Source organism: Triturus cristatus, chromosome 11, assembly GCF_964204655.1.
Source record: "Triturus cristatus chromosome 11, aTriCri1.1, whole genome shotgun sequence".
NCBI lineage: Eukaryota > Metazoa > Chordata > Amphibia > Caudata > Salamandridae > Triturus > Triturus cristatus.
Genome location: NC_140594.1, coordinates 649,625,562 through 649,649,309, shown reverse-complemented (window position 1 = coordinate 649,649,309; position 23,748 = coordinate 649,625,562). Strand labels below are relative to the sequence as shown.

The window sequence follows — 23,748 nt, the reverse complement described above, 5'->3', positions numbered from 1 at the left end:
ACCTAAGACTCTGTGATGGAGTATGTACTTATTGGTGTTGGAGTGTCTATGGTTTTGAGAGTGGCAGTATGTAATTTAGAGTGGGTGTATCAAAGGTTATATTAGGTTGTGAGAAGATGCATCAAATGATCACATGGATGACGTCATCAGTGATGTCACAGACAATGTCATGAGTGATGTAATATGTGACGTCATCAGCAGTGCATTGTGGGGGCGCAAGTTATAGTTAGCGGAACTAACTATAATGGGGGAATTTCAATGGTTTTGTACGAGGGAAATGTCCAGCTAACTATAACGCCCCTGAAACCTATAGTTTTTTCAGTGAATTTCTAAGGTTTTTTAAATGCTAATTTCTAACTATAACGTGCCTGAAACCTATGGTTTTTTTTCAGTGAATTTCAAAGGTTTTTTAAATGCTAATTCCTAACTATAACATACCTGAAACCTATGGTTTTTCAAGTGAATTTCAAAGGTTTTTTAAGTGCTAATTCCTATCTATAACTTATCTCTAACCAATGATTTTGAATGATTTTCATAGGATTTCTATATCTTTATTTTTCAGTGTATCAATTCCTTTATTTTTTTGTTTTTTTATATTGTTTTTCATAATTTTTGTAAGTTTTTTTTACTTATTTCTTAAAAAAATTAATAAATATTATTTGTTTTTAATGACATTTAAAAAAATATATTTGTAATTTTTTTAAACTATTTTTTAAAATAGTATTTAAACTATATTTGTAATACTTTGTTATTATTTTCTGGATTCGCGCACCCAATGCCCACCTTTCTCGATCCCTGCATGGAACATAGTCGCCATTTTACGATTGCAGTGTAGGATCCGCGTACGGTGTGTGTTGGGTACGTATTTTCGTGCGCGTTTGCTATGCGACCGGTACGTGACTCCAAGCGCATACACGACACGTATGAAGTATGTTAAGTGACGCTCGCGCGCTTCCGCGAAACGTCATGTGTGTGGTTGATGCGGTGGATACGCTAATCCAACGCGTGCACACCAGGGGGGCGCGCTGAGAGCCGCGCTGGATGCGCGACTTATAATTTTACCATAACAAAAAATATAGCCCCTATCACTAATTGTTATTATCCCCGGGGACCCCATCCCCCGGGGCTTATAAAAAACGTTGGGGACTGTGGGGGGAGCCCCAACGCTCTAACGGTCCCAGCCGGCTCCCCGCGTCCTTCGGGAGCCGGCATTGCTTTTACACATGGGGAGCTGCTGACATGCAGCTCCCCGTGTAGAAAAGCAATATGGTTTGGATTTTGAAAGGGAGAGCAGGTTTCACTGCTCTCTCTTTCAAAATCCAAACGAAGTTTGCTATGGGAGGGCGGGAGACTCCCACCCTCTCATAGCAAACAACAGTGTCCTGGGGGTGGGCACCCCAGGACACTGCAGGAGCCGGCCCTGGGGGATGGTGCGGTCCCCAGGGCCCTCGAGGAGGGGGGGCCACATAGCCACCCTCCCTCAAAAAATAAAGCCCCGGGGGTGGTGGTCCCCGGAGCCCCCCCACACATTTATTTTCTAGCCCCGGGGGGTAGCGGTCCCCGGGGCTGGGGGCCCCTGGGCCCCTCAATAAATGTTACGGTGTTTGCCCCAGGATTTGGCCCCCCCGGGGGCTAATTATTAAGGAACCGCGGATCCGCGCACCCTGAGCGCATTTTGCCGCTTTAAAAAAAAAAGGGGTCCTGGGAGTCCTTCTGGGACCCCCTTAGCAAGTCTAGAGGGTCAGAGTATTTCTACCCTGCCCCCTTTATATGTTTTACACACTTATTTCCCTTACTTCTTCAGCCTCGCTTCTACCCAGGCACAAAATGGCTGCCAACAGTTCCTGGTTTCGAATGTTGACAACCACTTGACAGCCAATTAGCATTCAGCGCGTGATCAGGAGGGTGCGCGCACGGTGCACAGAGGGTGCGCATAAGGATCCTCCGAGGCCATAGATATATATGTACTTTTAACTGTAATTTTCTCAGAAACTACTCAACAGATTAACACCATTTAAGCAAAAGGCAGGAGTCTGAACTGAGGACTACCTCTTTGCCAAATTTGGTGTAATTCCGTTCAGCAGTTCGGGCTGTAGCTGTGGCTAAAGGTCCTATGGGAAAATGCATGGGGAAAACACAGTTTGGGACCCCCCCTTTTTTCTCTGGCCCCATTTGATTAATCACCCGAGACTTTCAGGATAGGAGCGGACCGGAGCTGGCCAAAAGTTTGGAAAATTTCGCGAAGATTCGTCAACCGGCACCAGACTTATTGGGAATAGAATGTTGCAAATTTCCTAGGGAAAATAGGTCCTAACTATAACTACCTACTGGCGACCGCCAGTAGGTTTTATATATATATATATATATATATATATATATATATATTACCTACTGGCGGTCGCCAGTAGGTAGTTATAGTTAGGACCCTGTTTCCATAGGAAAACTGCAACATTCTATTTTGAATAACTTTGGCGCCGGTCGATGAATCCTCGCGAAATTTTCAAAACTAATGGGGCGCTACGCTACGCTCCGCTCCTACCCTGAAAGTCTCGGGGGGATTCGTCAAGCGGGGGCTGAGAAAAAAGGGGGGTCCCAAAACGCGTTTTCCCCATGCATTTTTCCATAGGACCTTTAGACACAGCTACAGCCCGAACGGCTGAACAGAGTTATTTGAAATTTGGTAGAGAGGTAGTCTACAGGTCAAGGAAGTGCCTTTTGTAGGTCTGGAGTAAATCTGTTCAGTAGTTCCTGAGAAAATAGCCTTTAAATCAATATATATATCTGTGGCAGCTTACGGTGCGCTTACCGTGCGCTTACCGTGCGCTTACCGTACGCGTACGGTGCCGTGCGCGAGCGCGATTCTGATTGGCTGTTTGATCTTAGTAAACATTCGAATCGGTCGAAACCAGGAAGTGTCGGCCGCCATTTTCTCTCTCGCACTCTGAGGGGGGGGGAGGAAAATCAAAGTCGAAAAACATTTAAAGAGGCTTGCTAGACATCTCCCAACCCCCTAGTCATGGTTATTTTTGAAAAATCGCCGATTACGCTTACCGTACGCGTACGGTAAAAAAAACAAAAAAAACAAAACAATATCCACGTTTTCCCCACCCCGTGTGCATAAGGTGCCCGAAGGTCACCTTTTGTGCATGGCATATTTAATAACAGAACAATGAATAGATAACCTTTAACAACGATGCGCCTAATACGGCCTCCGTGTGCGGACGGTGCGCGAAGCGCATCGTGCGTACATGGCCCATCTAGCGTAACGTGGGCACGGCACTAACTGCCTAAAGTGGGCGCGCGGTGCGCGAAGCGCACCGCGTGCTCACTGTGCACGCACGGTGCGCGAAGCGCACCGTGCGCGCACGGAACGAACTGCGTATAGTGGGCGCGCACGCCACGAACAGCGTAAAGTAACTTAGCATTTAAAAAACCGTACAAATTCACTGAAAAAACCATAGGTTTCACACACGTTATAGTTAGGAATTAGCATTTAAAAAACCTTGCAAATTCACTGAAAAAACCATAGGTTTCACACAAGTTATAGTTAGCGGACATTTTACTGATAAAAAACCATTGAAATTCCCCTGTTATAGTTAGTGCAGGCAACTATAACTCACGCGACCGCAATCCTCTGCTGATGACATATGTGTCTTTATGAAAAAAAAATATTTGTAATATATGTATAGCTAAAAATTTATGGAAGACGACATGGGTAAATAAGTGTCTAAATACAGTATTAGCATCAGCAGAGGATTGCGGTCGCGTGAGTTATAGTTGCCTGCACTAACTATAACGGGGGAATTTCAATGGTTTTTTTATCAGTAAAATGTCCGCTAACTATAACTTGTGTGAAACCTATGGTTTTTTCAGTGAATATATATATATATATATATATATATTCACTGAAAAAACTATAGGTTTAAGGGGCGTTATAGTAAGCTGGACTTTTCACTCGTACAAAACCATAGAAATTCCCCCGTTATAGTTAGTTCAGCTAACTAGAACTCGCGCGCCCGCAATGCACTGCTGATGACGTCACATATTACATCACTCATGACATGGTCAGTGACATCACATGCATTACATTTTGCGATGGGGGTGGAGGGTCAGGGGATGTTTCTGCCAAGTGAGCCCGGAGTCACAGTCACAGTCCCAAACGTCCTCTTCTTCCTGAATAAAAGTGAGATTATGCTGCATACTTGTTCATATTTTAAGTAGTTCGCACAGACACACATTTTAAAAACAATAAAGTTCCTAATACCCACCTTCTATGAACATTTAGCTTGCTGCCCCATCCACCTACTCCCTATCCTCTGTTGTCTGAATCCATGGACTAGCCTCCTCCCTCCTGCCATGCATGGTCTGATGTGCTGCCACTGCCCTGCATTTAGCATGATGTACCAGTCCACTCATCCTGCCCTCCATTGCCCAATTCTATGGCCCATCATTGACCTCCTGCTTAGCCTCTGTGCTTTGCTTGCTTCCCCTATTCTCCTTCCCCCTGCCCTCCGATGTCTTTGTGCATGCCCCTGCTCCATCCTTTTTGACCACCATGTTCCATGGACCTGCCACTCCTATCTACTCTGAGTGTTCTGTTAAGCTGCCACTCCCCTACCACCTGCCTAGCATTGTCAGATGACTGTAACCTGTCCCTGCCACCTCCACCCTGCCTGTCCACATGCCATGCCCCTATCCCCTTCCTCCTGTCCTCCATGGTCCATTTTACTGCCACACCTTTCTGCCCTCCCTGGTCTGTTGTGCTGCAACTGCTCCTCCTGCCTGCCCCGCGCGGTCTGTTGTGAGGCCCCTTCCCCTGAACTCTCTTGTCTGTGCCCAGGTCCTGACCCTCCCTTCTATCCTCCATGGTCCTTTGTGCATGTCCCTGCACCCTCCTTCTTGCCCATCATAGCCATTGTGCTGCCACTAACCCTCCCGCTTGCCATGCATGGTCTTCTGTGCTGCCATGGCCCCTCCCACCTTCCCTGTGTGGTCAGCTAGCTGCTCCTGACCCCCTCCCACCTTCCCTCCATGGTCTGTGTGTATGCCATCATAGTCTCACTGTTGCTCTCCATGGTGTGTCTTGTTTCTAGTGCCCATCCTGCCTGACCTCCATGGTCATCTTGCTGCTCCTGCCCTGCCCCCTTGCCCCCAGCCCTCTGTTTCCATGTGCAGACCCCTATTCCCTTCCTCCTGGCTTGTCGGTTCCATTGTAATGCCCATTATCCTTCCCTCCGCCATTTATGGTCTGTTATGTTGCAGCTTTCTCTCCTGTCTGTCCATTATGGTCAGCTAGCTACCATTGCCTCTTTCCCCTCTGTTGTCCGTTGTCCATGTGCATGGTCCTGTCCCCTCCCTATTGCTTTCTATGGATTGTTGTGCTGCACTCCCGTCCCGCATGCCCTGTGCGGTGTATTGTGCTGCTGCAAACCCTGATGCCTGCCCTGTAGGGTCAGTTTGGTGCACCTCTCAATGTCCCTCCTGTCCTCTGTTATCCGAGTCCATGTCCCTACCCCAAATCCTCCTGCCTACCATGATCCAATGTACCATACTTGCGAACATTTTGAACTTGGTAAGAGGGAGATTTTGAAATAAAACTGGGGTATTGATTTTCCCCTTTGAGTTACATTGAAAAAGAGAAGATTGTAGACAGGAAACATATCAAGTAAAGCCCATTTGAGCTTAAAAACATTGGACGTTTCCTGGCTGAAACGGGTCTGTTGGCATGTATGGTTCTACTACCACTGCCTCTTCCTTCTGCCCACAATGGTCTAATATATTGCCACAGCCTCTCTTGCCAGTCCTGTATTGTTGGTTTGTTGCCCCTGCCCCCCTTTCCACTGCCCTCCATAGTCTGTTGTGCTGCCACTGCCCTGCCTGCCTGCCTAGTGTGGTCAAATTGTTGCCTCTGCACTCTCCTACCTGCCTTCAATTTTCAGAGTCCGTGCCCCTGGCCTCTGCCTCTCAACAGTATCCCAATGAACAACTAGATTGCTAACATTCTATATTTATTACAAAAGTGTGGAATGCCTGACGTCATCTTGATGTAATCAAAACTGTAATGCCTAGAGCATTTCCTTTAGAAATTACATATATGAGAGGGTCTTATTTGCATCAAAATTATGGTTAGTGCTCTCAAAAAACTAAAATGAGGACATATTTTCTGAGTTTTCAAATAGCGACAAAGAACTTTTAAATTATTTGTAATCTTAGTTTTTTTATCCAGTTGACCACTTGATTAAATGTTGCATCCAAGGGGAGAGGGTGTGGTGTTACTTCCAGAGCTGCAGACTTTGCAACTGGGGAACCAGGTTGGAGTTTCTGCTTCAGCTCAACATTCTGTGATTCTGGTCAAATCACTTAATCTCCCCATGTCTACAACCAAAATGAATTTGATCTTGTGTGATGTAACCAATGTTCATGTAAAGCACTCCAATACCTGACAAGTCTGTACTATATAAAACTGCAAATACACAAAAAATAAGTGTTTTGCACACTTCTGTCATTGGGCTACATTTGGGCTACATCTGGGTGATATTTGGGCTACATTTGGGCTCTTTTGTCTCTGGTGGCCATTTTAGGAGATTTATTTGTTATGAAGTTTCCTAATTTCCTCATTTACTGCAGTCTCCTCAGTAGGAAATGCTTTCAGTTTTTTACTTTGATTCCATCAAGAAGGTATTCAGATATGTCACACATTTGCCATAAACTCTGAATGTTAGCACTCTAGTTGCTCATTAGATCACTGTAGTAAAGCTACTGCTCACCACGGAAGTCTGCTGCTAGTATTAGAAGTGCATGTTTCAGTCTGCATATCAGAATTTTTTAATGAAATAGAAGAGGATTTGAGAAGTCACTCAAAATGTGCCCTAATTTTTCTTTCTTCAGCACTAATCATAATTTCTATGGCAAAATGAACCCCCTCATTGTGTTCCTTTTTAAATTAAATGTTTTAAGTGTTACCAGTTTATTCCAATCAAGATGGCTTCAGGTGTGCCATACTTTTGTCATAAGTAAGACAGTAAGCACTCTAGTTGTTCTGAAGAACACTCTGGGACATTCTGTCATTGGGCTATACTTGGGCTACATCAGGGTGATATTTTGGCTACATTTGGGCTCTTTTGTCTCTGGTGGCCATCTTGGGAGATTTATTTGTTATGAAGTTTCCTAATTTCCTCAAGTACTGCAGTCTCCTCCGTAGGAAATACTTTCAGTTTTTTACTTTGATTCCATCAAGAAGGCATTCAGATGTGTCACACATTTTCCATAAATTCTGAATGTTAGCACTCTAGTTGCTCATTAGATCACTGTAGTAAAGCTACTGCTCACCAAGCAAGTCTGCTGCTGGTATTCAAAGTGCATGTTTCAGTCTGCATGTCAGAATGTTTTTATGAAATAAAAGAGGATTTCAGAAGTCAAAATGTGCCCTAGTTTTTCTTTTTGCAGCACTAATCATAATTTATATGGCAAAATGAACCCCCTCATTTTGTTCCTTTGTAAATTAAATGTTTTAAGTGTTACCACTTTATTCCAATCAAGATGGCTTCAGGTGTGCCATACTTTTGTCATAAGTAAGACTGTTAGCGCTCTAGTTGTTCTTTAGAGCACTCTGGGAAGCTGCAGTAGAACACAAAGGAATCAACTGACAGTCTCTGCCCTTGTTGGATGTACATGTTTTACTGAGAATGTCAGACTTCATTCTTACATGACTGAGAAAGATAATGTGAATTTACAGAAAATATGCTCTCAGTTTAGCTTATAGATCACCTTCCAAACCTCTGTGGGAAAAGTATGAGAAAATAGTTCTCTCTCAAACATGGTTCGTGATATCACAGCAGAAGGCTTTTTCACATGGTAAAATCACCTTAGAACACACCACAATTCCTAAAATGAGTATGGTACCATCAACAAATGATTTATAATGTAACTAAAGTCTTAAAACCTTCTATTAACTGCAATGCTTTTTAATGAGGCGCTATCATGTATATTGGTCCCAAGATGGCTGCCAGCACTTCTTGGATGAAGTACTGATAGCCAATCAGATCTCACGATGAGATGTGTGGCTAGGCTCCGCCCAGATATGTATGTGATTTTACTTTTGATTTTCTCAGGAACTACTGAACAGATTGACACCATATATGCAAAAGGCACATGCCTGACCTGAGGACTACCTCTTTGCCAAATTTCAAGTAATTCTGTTCAGCCGTTCGGGCTGTACCTTGGACTAAAGGTCCCTATGGAAAATTGCATGGGGAAAACGCGTTTTGGGACCCCCCTTTTTTCTCAGCCCCCGCTTGACGAATCCCCCTGAGACTTTCAGGGTAGGAGCGGAGCGGAGCGGAGCGCCCCACCTATTTTGAAAATTTCGCGAGGATTCGTTAACCGGCGCCAAAGTTATTCCAAATAGAATGTTGCGGATTTCCTATGGAAACATGGTCCTAACTATAACTATCTACTGGCGACCGCCAGTAGATAACATATATATATATATTCACTGAAAAAACCATAGGTTTCAGGGGTGTTATAGTTAGCTAGACATTTCACTCGAACACAACCACTGAAATTCCTCCGTTATAGTTAGTTCTATGAACTATAACTCGTGCGCCCGCAATCCACTGCTGATGACGTCACATATTACATCTACTGGATGATGTCATCAGTGATGTCGTCAGTGATGTCATGTGAGATGACATCAGTGATGTCATGTGAGATTAAATCAGTGATGTCATCAGTGATGTCACTGACCATGTCATGAATGATGCAATATGTGACATCATCAGCAGTGGATTAAGGGCGCGCGAGTTATAGTTTGTAGAACTAACTATAGCGGAGGAATTTCAATGGTTTTGAACGAGTGAAATGTCCAGCTAACTATAACATGTGTGAAACCTATGTTTTTTTCAGTGAATTTCTAAGGATTTTTAAATGTTAATTCCTAACTATAACATGTCTGAAACGTATGGTTTGTCAGTGGATTTCAAAGGTTTTTTAAATGCTAATTCCTAACTATAACATGCCTGAAACCCATGTTTTTTTCAGTGAATTTCAAAGGTTTTTTAAATGCTAATTGCTAACTATAACATGTCTGAAACCTATGTTTTTTTCAGTGAATTTCAAAGATTTCTTAAATGACAATTTTTAAATGTAATAATAGTTATATTTATTTTTTGATACTGATTCTCTACATTTTTTTAACTATTTATTTTTACATATTTTTTTTTTTTTAAATATGTTTTTTTTTGTTTTATCATTTTTAAAAAATATATTTACATTATTTTCTTTATTGGTTTTTTTTCAAATTTTTTTGGGGAGTCGCGCACCCAAAGCGTACCTTTCTCGATCACTGCGCGGAACCTAGCCACCATTTCCGGATTGTTGTGTGGGATCCGCGTAGGATGTGCGATGGGTGGGTATTTTCGTGCGCGATCGCTATGCGACCGGTACGCGACTCCAGGCGCATACGCGACACATACGTATTACTTTACGCACCACTCACGTGCTTGTGCATGACGTCATATACGTGTTTGACGCGTTAGGAGTCGTGGACCCAGCGCGTGCACACCAGGGGGCCACTCTGAGCGCCGCGCTGGGTGTGCGATTCCTAATTTGCCCGTAAAAACAAAATTTACTCCTATCACTAATTTCTATTCTCCCCGGGGACCCCATCCCCGGGGCCTATATACAACGTTGGGGACCCCAATGCCCCCACGGTCCCCGCGTCCTTCGGGAGCCGGCATTGCTTTTCCACACGGGGATCTGCTAACATGCAGCTCCCCGTGTGGAAAAGCAATATGGTTAGCATTTTGAAAGAAAGAGCAGATTTCCCTGCTCTCTCTTTCAAAATCCAAACCAAGTTTGCTATGACAGGGCGGTAGCAAACAGCAGTGTCCCTGGGGTGGGCACCCCGAGACACTGCAGGACCCGGCCCTGGGGGGTGGCGGTCCCTATTCCCTATTCAGGTTGTGGCTTATACAAAGCTAGAGTGCTTCACCATATGTGGGACACTCACAGTGTTTTCGTTCTAACAGCGGCAGGCGAGGGGATGTAGAGGCACAGTTATTACGGCTGCCAGTTAACTTTTTGCGATGGGAGCGCCATAAACATTGCATTAAGCAATAAATAATGAAAACGGTGACGCCCCATCGCTGGCTTTTCATTGGCCAAGGATTAACCAACCATATGGCAAAACCGTTTAAATGACTGTGTAGTTTTATTGACGGCTTTTCCGCACAGATGAGAGAAATCAAGGGCATGAATTTACCAGATTTGACGGATAAAAATTATGTTATACTGAAGGATGTCATAAACAGACACCAGTTACAGATTAAGGATAAGAAACTCAGTAAAATACGTAGAGATGAGAGGGATTATAACCAGGGCAGGGTATTTACTTTTGCCAAAGGTTATGATAAGAACCCCAAATTGAAAGAAACTAGGGGAGTAACAGCTCAGGGTGAATTAAGCTCTGTAAATTGTAGTAGTTTGAGTATCACTTCTACTGAGGATCCCATATCATTGGGAGCAGTGGGTGGTGTCCCTGTGAAAAGCTCTTCTTTTTCCGAAGAAATTATGAGAATCAGTAGAGGAAAGAAAAAACACCTGCAGAACAAGAAGGGGGAGGAAACATAGGAAATACAAGGATAGGAACACGCAGTCAGGACAAGGTCAAGAAGTAGGCACTACTGTTGAAGAGGGCATGGTCATCAATGATAATTTGGAGAATGAACTGGAAGTCATTAATCTCTCTAATAGAATTTTGAGTTTGGAGGAGTTAAATGTTCTTAAAAAAAGATTATCCTTTTGTCATGTAAATTATTGTAACTTTACGGAACTAGAAATTGATTTGTTTAAATTTTCAAGAATATTGAAATTGAAAAGTTTCTTCTCAACATTGGACAAAAATGTAAACGTATGCTCCAAAATTAAAAGATCTGATATGACAATCGCAGAGTTACGGGATGTTCAATTACTCAAGTCTCTGAGGGCGAGATTTGGGGAGGTTGATATTGCCTCATTACTGAATGTAACAACAGGTTATAGTTGTACAAGTGGTTTGAAGCCTCAATCTAAATTTTACACCTCAGGGAATACAATTTGCTGCTATTGACATATATGTTAAACGCATTTTCAAAGAATTTCACAAATTGGAGGATCATGATGACAAAGGTAAATGGCAATTTAAAGAGAAGGATAATTTGACATATGATCAAAGAATAGCCTTAAAAAGTTTGAGATCGGATGACAGTATAGTTAGTCGAGAAGCCGATAAGGGCGGAAATATTGTTATCATGGGTAGAATGAATTACATTAGTGAGATACGTAGACAATTGAATGATATTAGCTGTTATGTGAAAATGCATGTTAATCCTATTGAGCAAGCCAATAAACGTATCTTAGAAAGGCTTTTTGTTTGGAAGGAAGAGGGCATGATAGATGAGGCAGAATTCAAATATCTATACATAAAGAACCCTACTTTCCTGTTCATATATACTCTGCACAAGGTGCACAAATCCAGAACAGATCCACCAGGGATCGTGTATTGTGAGTATGACTGAACATTTGTCAGAATTCGTTGATATGTTTTTAAAACCATTGGTGACTAACTTACCGTCTTATATAAGGGAGGCTGTGTTTATGTATAACTAAGATTGTGTTTGGACTTCTAAGAATGTATTGGAGCACCAACTTGAAAATAATTTGAAAGAATAAAAGAATCTATTTGGAAGAAATCTCTTGGAATACAGAAAATAATTTCTTTGGACTACAATAATTTATTGTTGATGGATTACCTACCCACTCCTTCCATTCATTGATACACTGTAAGGTTTTCATACTCTCTTTCTATAATTGGATATTGCGTATTATATTTATATAATACACCACAGATTTTTTGATCTCATATGTCTTTGTCAGAAAATACATTAATAACTGGTTTTATTTTCAACAAGTCGCACAACATTTTGCATTCACAGTGGAGATTCTGTCATCAGTAAATGCATTTCACCTACTGAAAAATACACTTCAAGACACTTTTTAAATAAAGTTTAACTCTAAATATGGAGAAGATATTCCTTTAATCTTTCTTTCTATGATCAATTTAGAAAAAAGTCACCTTCTCACAAAAATCTTTTAATCACGACTACCGACGTCATTGCGTTGACGTTGGTGGTCGCGAAGAGCACGTGGTTTATACAAAGTGTAAAACATATATACACATATTATCTACTGGCGGTCGCCAGTAGATAGTTATAGTTAGGATCGAGTTCCCATAGGAAATCTGAAAATTCTATTTTGAATAACTTTGGCGCCGGTTGACGAATCCTCGCGAAATTTTCAAAACTAATGGGGCGCTCCTCTCAGCTCCTACCCTGAAAGTCTCGGGGTGATTCGTCAAGGGGGGCTGGGAAAAAAGGGGGTCCCAAAACACGTTTTCCCCATGTATTTTCCCATAGGACCTTTAGTCGAAGGTACAGCCCGAACGGCTGAACAGAATTACTTGAAATTTGGCAAAGAGGTAGTCCTCAGGTCAGGGATGTGCCTTTTGCATATATGGTGTCAATCTGTTCAGTAGTTCCTGAGAAAATTGCAGTTAAAAGTACATAAATATCTATAAGCGCGTACCGTGCGTGCACCGTGCGCGCACCCTAACGTGCGCGAGCGTAATTGTGATTGGTGGTTACATGTCAGTCAACATTCGAATCGGTCGAAATCAGGAAGTGTCGTCTGCCATTTTGTGTGTGACAGTGAAAAAGAAAGGTGGAGAACGTGAAAAGGGGGCAGGGTACAGAGTTCCTGACCCCCTAGCTTTTGTCAGGGGGTCCCTGAAGGACCCCGAAGGGTGAAAAAAACATTTTATTTTTTTTCAAAAAAATCGCAAGGTGCGCGCACTATGTGCGCACCGTCGCGAGGTGCGCGCACGGCGGAAAAAAATCATTAAAAAAATAGAATTAAAAATCAAATTTAAGTGTTTAGATGTTAGGTGGCTCTAAAAAGAGCCGTTGTGTTAATTGAGGAACAGAGGAACAAAAAAGTGAAAAAAATCATGGGGTGCTGCATGTGTGCTGCTGTATCTTGCTCTCTATTAGGAGAATGCTGGTGTCACCATAAGAGAGAAGAGCATTGCATGCATTGCACCGTATATGCACCTTCTTCAACAGAGGGTGCATATCCAGAGGAATAGAAGCAGGTGAAGCTGCCGCCGCAGATGAAGTGCTCGGCTGAGCTGCCGATGATGTGCTCGGCTGAGCTGCTGCGGATGTGCTCGGCTGAGCTGCTGGAGGGTTGTCTCTAGCAGCTCGAGCATAAGCCACAGGATGTACTCCTTTAACGTGCCTGATCATAGTGAAAATACTAAAAGAGTATTTCTTTTTAGGATCTCCTCTTGATAAGACAACACCACAAATAGTGCAGGTGACTTTTGGAGCATTCACCTTCTTCTGCCCCTCTGGAAATGTAAAAAATTGCCATATAAAAGAGTCTTTCTGTTTCCTCTGTCTCTGTGCCACAAGGGTCTCCTGCTCACTCCCAGAAGATGACTGCTGCTCTGCCATTCTCAAGTACTGGAGTACTGGAGTACTGGAAAAGCTGCTCAGCTCCGCCTCCCAGGGAATCAGAAGAAATAATGAGGGTAGTGGGTGTGGTGTTGGAAGTTTCTGGAACTGAAACTACTATAAACCAATGAAAAGTGTTGTTTCTTAATCACATGACCTGAAACTACCATAAACCAATGAAAAGTGTTGTTTCTTAATCACATGACTTGCCGTGCGCGCAAGGTGCGCGTACGGAGCACGCGTGCATGCGAGTACAGAGCACGCGCGCATGCGCGTACAGAGCACGCATGGAGCACGCATGACGTACGCATGCGCACGTGGAGCACATATGCATGCGCACACGGAGCACGTACGCATGCGCGCACCGTGCGCACACGGTGCGCGCACGGTCAAAAACCCTTAAAAAAATTTTTTTATATTCGGATAAAAGGAGGTCTGCCACTCTTACACAAGGATGATATCATCAGTGATGTCATCAGTGATGTCATTTGAGATGTCATCAGTGATGTCCTGAGTGATGTCACTGACTATGTCATGAGTGATGTAATATGTGACGTCATCAGCAGTGGATTGCGGGCGCACGAGTTATAGTTAGCTGAACTAACTATAGCAGGGGAATTTCAATGGTTTTGTACGAGTGAAATGTCCAGCTAACTATAACGTGCGAAACCTATGTTTTTTTCAGTGAATTTGCAAGGTTTTTTAAATGCAAATTCCTAACTATAACGTGTGTGAAACCTATGGTTTTTTCAGTGAATTTGCAAGGTTTTTTAAATGCTAATTCCTAACTATAACGTGTGTGAAACCTATGGTTTTTTCAGTGAATATATATAGAGAGACATATTCTACAGTATATTTAACAGTAGAGGTTTATTAGTTTACTGTTTAGACTTATATTGTTCTAGTGAGTTTCAAGATTAATCGCCTCCAAGCACTTTTTCTTATTTCTGCAAAGACAGAGGAAATTGCAATGAAGTTGGTAGTAGCGGATAGAGCGCGTTTTTCAACAATTCTGAAACGTATATGTAGAGGTACTGAACATGTTTATTATATCTGTTCACTATTATAATATTGAAAGTTCTGCTTTTCTTTCCATTTTTAATCAAACTATTATAAACTTATATTTTGCATTTCCGCTTCACTGCGGTTACCGGTCACCGCGAATACCACGACCGGGAAAGCGCACAACGCAACGGCTCTTGTCAGAGCCACCCTAGTACCTGAAATATTATGAAGTGTTTTTCTAAAGATTTTTTTTCCTTTAGTTTTTGGGCATCTTTGCGACGACGTCGCGAACCCCACAGACACGTTGCGAAAATGGAAAACTAAAGCAGACATTCAATGGTCACCAACATATCCAAAAATAATATGTAAAAAAATCCAATCTGAACATTGCACTACACATATTACTATATACATACTTTTTCAAAGCATGTTCAAACCCATATTTTTGTACTACGTTTCTTTTAAAACCATCTTTCAGACCTATTTTCGGTTTCCACAGTTATTTGGGACGTCGCAATGACGTTGTTAACCGAGACGATCACACCTTTCCCATAAAGTGAAAATACACATATTTACACACATTACAGTATTCTACACATTCATTAGAGGTTAATTACTGTACACTTCAAACTCATTTTTTTTTACTGTATTTCCTGAAAAACCATCTCTAAATCCTATTTTCCATTTCAGTGGTGAGGTCGGAGATACGGATGACATCGGAAATTGCGATTCTCCCGGACCCGTCATGAAAGTGGAAAGCAAAAGCAGACATTCAATGGCCACCAACACATCAAAAAATAATATGTAAAAAAACCCATTCTGAACATTGCAATGCACATATTACTATGTAAATACTTCTTTCAAAGCATTTTAAACCCATATTTTTGTACTACTTTTCTCTTAAAACCATCTTGTAGACCTATTTTCTGTTTCCATGGTTATTTGGGACGTCGCAATGATGTTGTTAACCGCAACAATCCCGCCTTTTCCATTAAGTGAAACCACATATATGCACACACATTACAGTATTTAACGACTCTAGAGGTTTGTTGCTGTACACTTCAAACTCATGTTTTTCAAGTTTATTTCTAGGACAACCATCTCTAAAACCTATTTTCTGTTTTCGCAGTGACTCCAGACATCGCGATGACGTTGCTCATCGCAATCCCCATGGTTACGTCTTGAAAGCGGAAAGCAAAAGCAGGATTTCAATAGCCATCACCACATAAAAAAATTAAAACTATATAATTATTCTAACCATCACAGTTGCTAACTCACTATATAAATAACTCTATAAAAATATTTATCAGAATCTCAACATCTCTATAAGAATGCGCACTAATGAATCACCAATATCCGCGAAAATAGTTGTGACGTCCCCGTGACAGTACAAGGGGGTTGCACTAGCAGTCGCGGCGTCGCAAATATCATGTGAAATTAAAGAAATCTATTTTGGACACATAACTTGTGGCACTAACACCTCCATTTGTCAACCATGGAGGCAGAGTATCTCCACCCTGACCCCTTATGTGGGCTCTCATACAAATTTTTTTAGCACTGGTCACCGTTCCCGATAGATAAAATGGCAGACACAACTTCTATTCAGGTTGCGACCAGGCAATCAGAGCATTCCCGTTGGCGCGTGCATTCGCGATTCATCGCAAAACCAACGCGAAAGATCTGCGGCCAGAGATACTAACTATAACTACCTACTGGTGACCGCCAGCAGGTTATATAAATATATATATATATATATAGCCTAAAATAATTTATATGGTGTTTGGATTTTAACCTGTTATTTATCTATCACATACATTGTAGTTTGGAATGAAAATGTTTGGAAAACAGACTATGCAATTCTGGGTAGTGTGTCTTCACTTTTCAAATGTCACATGGTGTAAAAAATAGTGAAAAAAATGCAACCAATTGAAAACCTTGAGGTATTTAATGGGCATAATTTATCGAACTGACTGTCTGTGAGCAAGGGCGGATGCCCGAAACGCGTCAGATTGGTGAAACTCGGCTTTAAATAAAGTAACAACAACTGTGCCTTACTTGGATCTGCGTGGTTTCCTTTTTTCGTGGATACGGATTCTTTGGAGACTACAAGTGTGGGATATATATATATATATTCACTTAAAAAACCATAGGTTTCACACACGTTATAGTTAGGAATTTGCATTTAAAAAACCTTGCAAATTCACTGAAAAAACCATAGGTTTCACACATGTTATAGTTAGCTGGACATTTCACTCGTAAAAAACCAATGAAATCCCCCAGTTATAGTTAGTTCAGCTAACTATAACTCGTGCGCCCGCAATCCACTGCTGATGACGTCACATATTACATCACTCATGACATGGTCAGTGACATCACTCATGACATCACTGATGACATCTCAAATGACATCACTGATGACATCATCCTTGTGTAAGAGTGGCAGACCTCCTCTTATCCGAATATAAACTTTGATACACACATTGAAAAATACAAACTAAGGTTTTGAATACTATAGAGATACCAATACCAGTTAGAACAACCTATTCAGCAATTCCAAAATCTACATACGCATCCACTCATTCATCAACACTTCTATATAGTCACTCATACATGTACTCATTCATCATATGTACTCATACACCTATAGATCCTGTTACACACCTACACTCATACATAGTGTTACTCACACACATACTCACACATGCAAATAAACATCCATTTACTTGCATGTACAGCTATACACACACCAGTACACTTACTTCTACAGAAACGTACACATACTTACTCTCTTAAACAATCACTTATAGAAACACATACTTATTTATACAGGAACTCTTCCAATCTCTCACTCTCATATATCCTCACTTATATACATCAATACTCACATATACTAGCTCAAAACATATGGACTTACTCATAAAGACACTATTGAGACAGTCATTCACTCTCTTACTCATCCATGTACACACTCATCCACCCATACTGTCCTGCTCATATACTGTCTTCAAAATACATACAAACAGTGAGTCACTCATTCATGCATCCATACGCTAAGTAACATCCCCCACTGAACCATACAGACACTCATACTGATACTCTAAAAACGAACTAATAACCCATATACACACTCATGTAGCTACTCACCAACCCATGCAGCCACTTATACACAAAGCGAGACGCTGATACAGATATTTAAATATTTAAACATTACTCACTAATACTTGTATTCACTAAGATTTTGTTAATAAGTCAGTTATACAATTAATTTTACAAAAAAAACCCATCCATTTAGACACTTATTTACCCATTTTTTCTTCCATTAACCTTTAGATACACATATATAAAAAATATTTATTTTTCAGAAAGACACACATTCACTGGATGATGTCATCAGTGATGTCATCAGTGATGTCATTTGAGATGTCATCAGTGATGTCATGAGTGATGTCACTGACCATGTTACGAGTGATGTAATATGTGTCGTCATCAGCAGTGGATTGCGGGCGCGCGAGTTATAGTTAGCTGAACTAACTATAACGGGGGAATTTCAATGGTTATGTACGAGTGAAATGTCCAGCTAACTATAACGTGTGAAACCTATGGTTTTTTCAGTGAATTTGCAAGGTTTTTCAAATGCAAATTCCTAACTATAACGTGTGTGAAACCTATGGTTTTTTCAGTGAATTTGCAAGGTTTTTTAAATGCTAATTTCTAACTATAACGTGTGTGAAACCTATGGTTTTTTCAGTGAATATATATATAGAGACATATTCTACAGTATATTTAACAGTAGAGGTTTATTAGTGTACTTTTTAGACTTATATAGTTCTAGTGAGTTTCAAGATTAATCGCCTCCAAGCACTTTTTCTTATTTCTGCAAAGACAGAGGAAGTTGCAATGAAGTTGGTAGTAGCAGATAGAGCGCATTTTTCAACAATTCTGAAACGTATATGTAGAGGTACTGAACATGTTTATTATATCCGTTCACTATTATAATTTTGAAAGTTCTGCTTCTCTTTCCATTTTTAATCAAACTATTATAAACTTATATTTTGCATTTCCGCTTCACTGCGGTAACCGGTCACCGCGAATACCACGACCGGGAAAGCGCACAACGCAACGGCTCTTGTCAGAGCCACCCTAGTACCTGAAATATTATGAAGTGTTTTTCTAAAGATTTTTTTTCCTTTAGTTTTTGGGCATCTTTGCGACGACGTCGCGATCCCCACAGACACGTTGCGAAAATGGAAAACTAAAGCAGACATTCAATGGTCACCAACATATCCAAAAATAATATGTAAAAAAATCCAATCTGAACATTGCACTACACATATTACTATATACATACTTTTTTCAAAGCATGTTCAAACCCATATTTTTGTACTACGTTTCTTTTAAAACCATCTTTCAGACCTATTTTATGTTTCCACAGTTATTTGGGACGTCGCAATGACGTTGTTAACCGAGACGATCACACCTTTCCCATAAAGTGAAAATACACATATTTACACACATTACAGTATTCTACACACTAGAGGTTAATTACTGTACACTTCAAACTCATGTTTTATTTACTGTATTTCCTGAACAACCATCTCTAAAACCTATTTTCCATTTCAGTGGTGAGGTCGGAGATACCGATGACATCGGAAATTGCGATTCTCACGGACCCCTCATGAAAGTGGAAAGCAAAAGCAGACATTCAATGGCCACCAACACATCAAAAAATAATATGTAAAAAAAATCCATTCTAAACATTGCAATGCACATATTACTATGTAAATACTTCTTTCAAAGCATGTGTAAACCCATATTTTTGCACTACGTTTCTCTTAAAACCATCTTGTAGACCTATTTTCTGTTTCCATGGTTATTTGGGACGTCGCAATGATGTTGTTAACCGCAACAATCCCGCCTTTTCCATTAAGTGAAACCACATATATGCACACACATTACAGTATTTAACGACTCTAGAGGTTTGTTACTGTACACTTCAAACTCATGTTTTTCAAGTTTATTTCTAGGACAACCATCTCTAAAACCTATTTTCTGTTTTCGCAGTGAGTCCAGACATCGCCATGACGTTGCTCATCGCAATCCCCGCGGTTACGTCTTGAAAGCGGAAAGCAAAAGCAGAATTTCAATAGCCATCACCACATAAAAAAATTAAAACTATATAATTATTCTAACCATCACAGTTGCTAACTCACTATATAAATAACTCTATAAAAATATTTATCAGAATCTCAACATCTCTATAAGAATGCGCACTAATGAATCACCAATATCCGCGAAAATAGTCGTGCCGTCCCCGTGACAGTACAAGGGGGTTGCACTAGCAGTCGCGGCGTCGCAAATATCATGTGAAATTAAAGAAATCTATTTTGGACACATAACTTGTGGCACTAACACCTCCATTTGTCAACCATGGAGGCAGAGTATCTCCACCCTGACCCCTTATGTGGGCTCTCATACACATTTTTTTAGCACTGGTCACCGTTCCCGATAGATAAAATGGCAGACGCAACTTCTATTCAGGTTGCGACCAGGCAATCAGAGCATTCCCATTGGCGCGTGCATTCGCGATTCATCGCAAAACCAACGCGAAAAAGATCTGCGGCCAGAGATACTAACTGTAACTACCTACTGGTGACCGCCAGCAGGTTATATAAATATATATATATATATATATATATTCACTTAAAAAACCATAGGTTTCACACACGTTATAGTTAGGAATTAGCATTTAAAAAACCTTGCAAATTCACTTAAAAAACCATAGGTTTCACACATGTTATAGTTAGCTGGACATTTCACTCGGAAAAAACCATTGAAATTCCCCCGTTATAGTTAGTTCAGATAACTATAACTCGCGCGCCCGCAATCCACTGCTCATGACGTCACATATTACATCACTCATGACATGGTCAGTGGCATCACTCATGACATCACTGATGACATCATCCTTGTGATAGAGTGGCGGTCGCGCAAGTTATAGTTATCTGAACTAATTATAACGGGGGAATTTCAATGGTTTTTTACGAGTGAAATGTCCAGCTAACTAGAACATGTGTGAAACCTATGGTTTTTTAAGTGAATTTGTAAGGTTTTTTAAATGCTAAGTTATGTATGTTTTATTATATTTTTTATATATATATATATTTTTTTAAGGTTTTTCACCGTGCGCGCACCCCGCGATTTTTTGAAAAAAGAATAAAATGTTTTTTTCACCCTTCGGGGTTCTTCAGGGACCCCCTGACAAAGACTAGGGGGTCAGGAACTCTCTACCCTGCCCCCTTTTCACGTTCTCCACCTTTCTTTTTCACTGTCACACACAAAACGCACAAAATGGCGGCCGACACTTCCTGATTTCGACCGATTCGAACGTTGACTGACATGTAACCACCAATCAGAATTACGCTCACGCACGTTAAGGTGCGCGCACGGTGCGCGCCTATAGATATTTATGTACTTTTAACTGCAACATTCTCAGGAACTACTGAACAGATTGACTCCATATATGCAAAAGGCACATCCCTGACCTGAGGACTACCTCTTTGCCAAATTTCAAGTAATTCTGTTCAGCCGTTCGGGCTGTACCTTCGACTAAAGGTCCTATGGGAAAATGCATGGGGAAAATGCGTTTTGGAACCCCCCTTTTTTCTCGGCTCCTGCTTGACGAATCACCCCGAGACTTTCAGGGTAGGAGCGGAGCGCCCCACCTATTTTGAAAATTTTGCGAGGATTCGTCAACCGGCGCCAAAGTTATTCCAAATAGAATGTTGCGGATTTCCTATGGAAGCACGGTCCTAACTATAACTATCTACTGGCGACCGCCAGTAGATAATATATATATATATATACACGCACACATACATCTATATATATATACATTTAGAGAGGACGAGAGAGAGAGAGAGATAACAAATAATTTATGTTTATGGGTGAAAGAATGACTGGAAAATTATAACAAAAAATAAATATGGATGAGAGCTACAGTGGTGAACAAACATCACACTTTGGAAGGAGGAACACCGTTAGCTAACGCGTAGCACAGTGACCAGTTGTAATGAAAAACCACACTAACCAATAAACCGCATACACATGTTTCTTAGATCCTATCACTCACAAAGCCAGCAACATAGATATTTCAAAGATGGTGTTTTGAATCTTTCACAATTATCCTTAAATAATGACGTCCATCTCATTCTCCCCAGTAAAATCTACCTGATGGGTCTTGTAAAAGAACAGGCAGAAGTTGGTGAATACAACCCAAAGTTTCTGCCAGCCATTACTGTTCTTGAACTTCCGCAGCAGGTAGCCGGACAGCTGGTTCTGTCAGACGGAAAGAAAACAGACAGTTAATATTCAAACACAACCACATGTGCTTTTAACTCCATCTATTCAAGTAAAGTTTCAACAAACAAGGGACAACTACAGCACTGACAAAGGGACACATGGGATATTGGATACAAGAGAAAGGGGCGTGTATAAAGTCAAACTCACACATAGCAGGGTAACAGAATGACTGTGCCACTGGCACCAAAGTGAATGATGCAACATCTCAATGACAACTGGTGTTACTGAGTTTGAGTTGCTCGACATGAGAGCATCAGCTAAGAGACAGAGGAAGAAGCAAAGTTAGCATGAGTACTAGCTTGGGCTCGCCTGATGCCAGGAGGGTTGCAGAAATAAAATGCTTTTGACCTTTTTGTGATTGAGTGTGGGTTGGGTGGAGGACAAGCGTGAGATCTTGGTTTGACGGGGAAAATAGTAGAGGTCAAGTTGAAGACGACAGTTGTGTCGCTGGAGAAGGCACAAAGTTGATATGGAGAGCTGTAGGGTACATTTTGGGTCAGCTAAAATCGGGTGACATTATAAATGCAGTGGTGTATGGTCCTTGGTTAAAAAGAAGACAGTACAGAATGACTGAGAGGCCAGATATGAAATGAAATAAACAGGAGGTGAAATGTGATGTGGCACAATAAAGATCAAATGCGACAGAATACAGATGTTTATTTTGGTGTACATAAAGTAATACAGCCAAATGAAATATAGGATCTTGGTTATGTTGAAAAGATGAGTGCAGACAGCAGGTACGATGAGTGTCTCCGCCTAATGGCAATACTGCACTTAAGGTGGATTTTGGCATGGAACGGATATCAGAGGCAGTATTAGTACGAGGAGTAGAGCAAGAGATAGAAACCAACATCAACAGATATCAGTAAGTTTGAAATTAAGATGAATGGTATTATAGGCAGGGGAAGCCTGATGCAAAATCAATCTTGGTTTCATGAAGCTGACAAAGAGTTAAGGTTTTTGTTACCATCTTAATTACTTTACCGTGCCCGACCTTGTTATTTTACACAACTACCCCACATTGTTGCAGCTTTGCAGTTTCCTTAACATCAATTACTATTACTAACCCTGTGTGAAACTTTTGTTATGCCAATGTAAACTTGAAGTAATTCTGAATTTCATGTTACTCTGTAACTGTGAAATTTTCACCATTTTACATAACGCCATATTTTACATTAATTTGCCTGCTGGAGACTAGTTCTAACTGGTTCTCCTGTTTATCTCACATGACGTTATCAAGTGAGGTATACCCATGAGTAGACAAGCCAACAAGTCGTGGCAAAAAATATTTCACATAACATGCATAATTTCTTACAAATTAAGCACATTTTTGTAAAACCGCTCAAAATTTTAATCAGGTGGAAGATTTACAGTCTAAACAAATTGAATTATTGGATGTTTATAGGAGAATATTTTTAGTGTGATGGGAGTAAACGTGTTATGTTATCTGATACTGTTGAGACAGAAAAGAAGGAAGTAGGAAGCAAACCTGGAATTTATCACCATGTTTAATAGAGAAGAAGGAGGATGAAGTTGAGTTTAAATAGGAGATGTAGGCTGGTTAAAAGAATTAAGCACATAATAGAAGTCTTACGGTTGATGGTGGTTTTTCAATTGCAGAATTTGAGTATTAAAGTTTACTCTAAAATAAGCAGAAACATTTTTACCAGTAATGTGGTACAGAGCTTCAAAGAAGGCACATGGGATCTATGTCGATTGGGGAGGACGAATTTCAGGGTGGTATATATTTATGCCATGCCGGGAAAAAATAAAGGTAGCTAAATAATTGTTAATTGTAACAACTGTGCTAATAAAAAAGTTACTAACCTGCTAT

General features: G+C 40.8%; 1 protein-coding gene across 4 annotated transcripts in view; it reads right to left on the bottom strand.

Annotated features, from left to right (window-relative positions):
• Positions 1-23,748, bottom strand: part of FARP2 (FERM, ARH/RhoGEF and pleckstrin domain protein 2) — a 1,344,877-nt gene that overhangs the window by 114,284 nt on the left and 1,206,845 nt on the right. For all 4 annotated transcript variants that reach the window (XR_014970597.1, XM_085634160.1, XM_085634162.1 and 1 more), the window contains one exon: positions 21,783-21,890. Coding sequence is in view for 3 of the 4 variants with exons in the window: in XM_085634160.1 (XP_085490286.1) it covers positions 21,783-21,890 (108 nt within the window). In the remaining variant the exon portion in view is untranslated. The remainder of the gene's footprint in view (positions 1-21,782; positions 21,891-23,748) is intronic.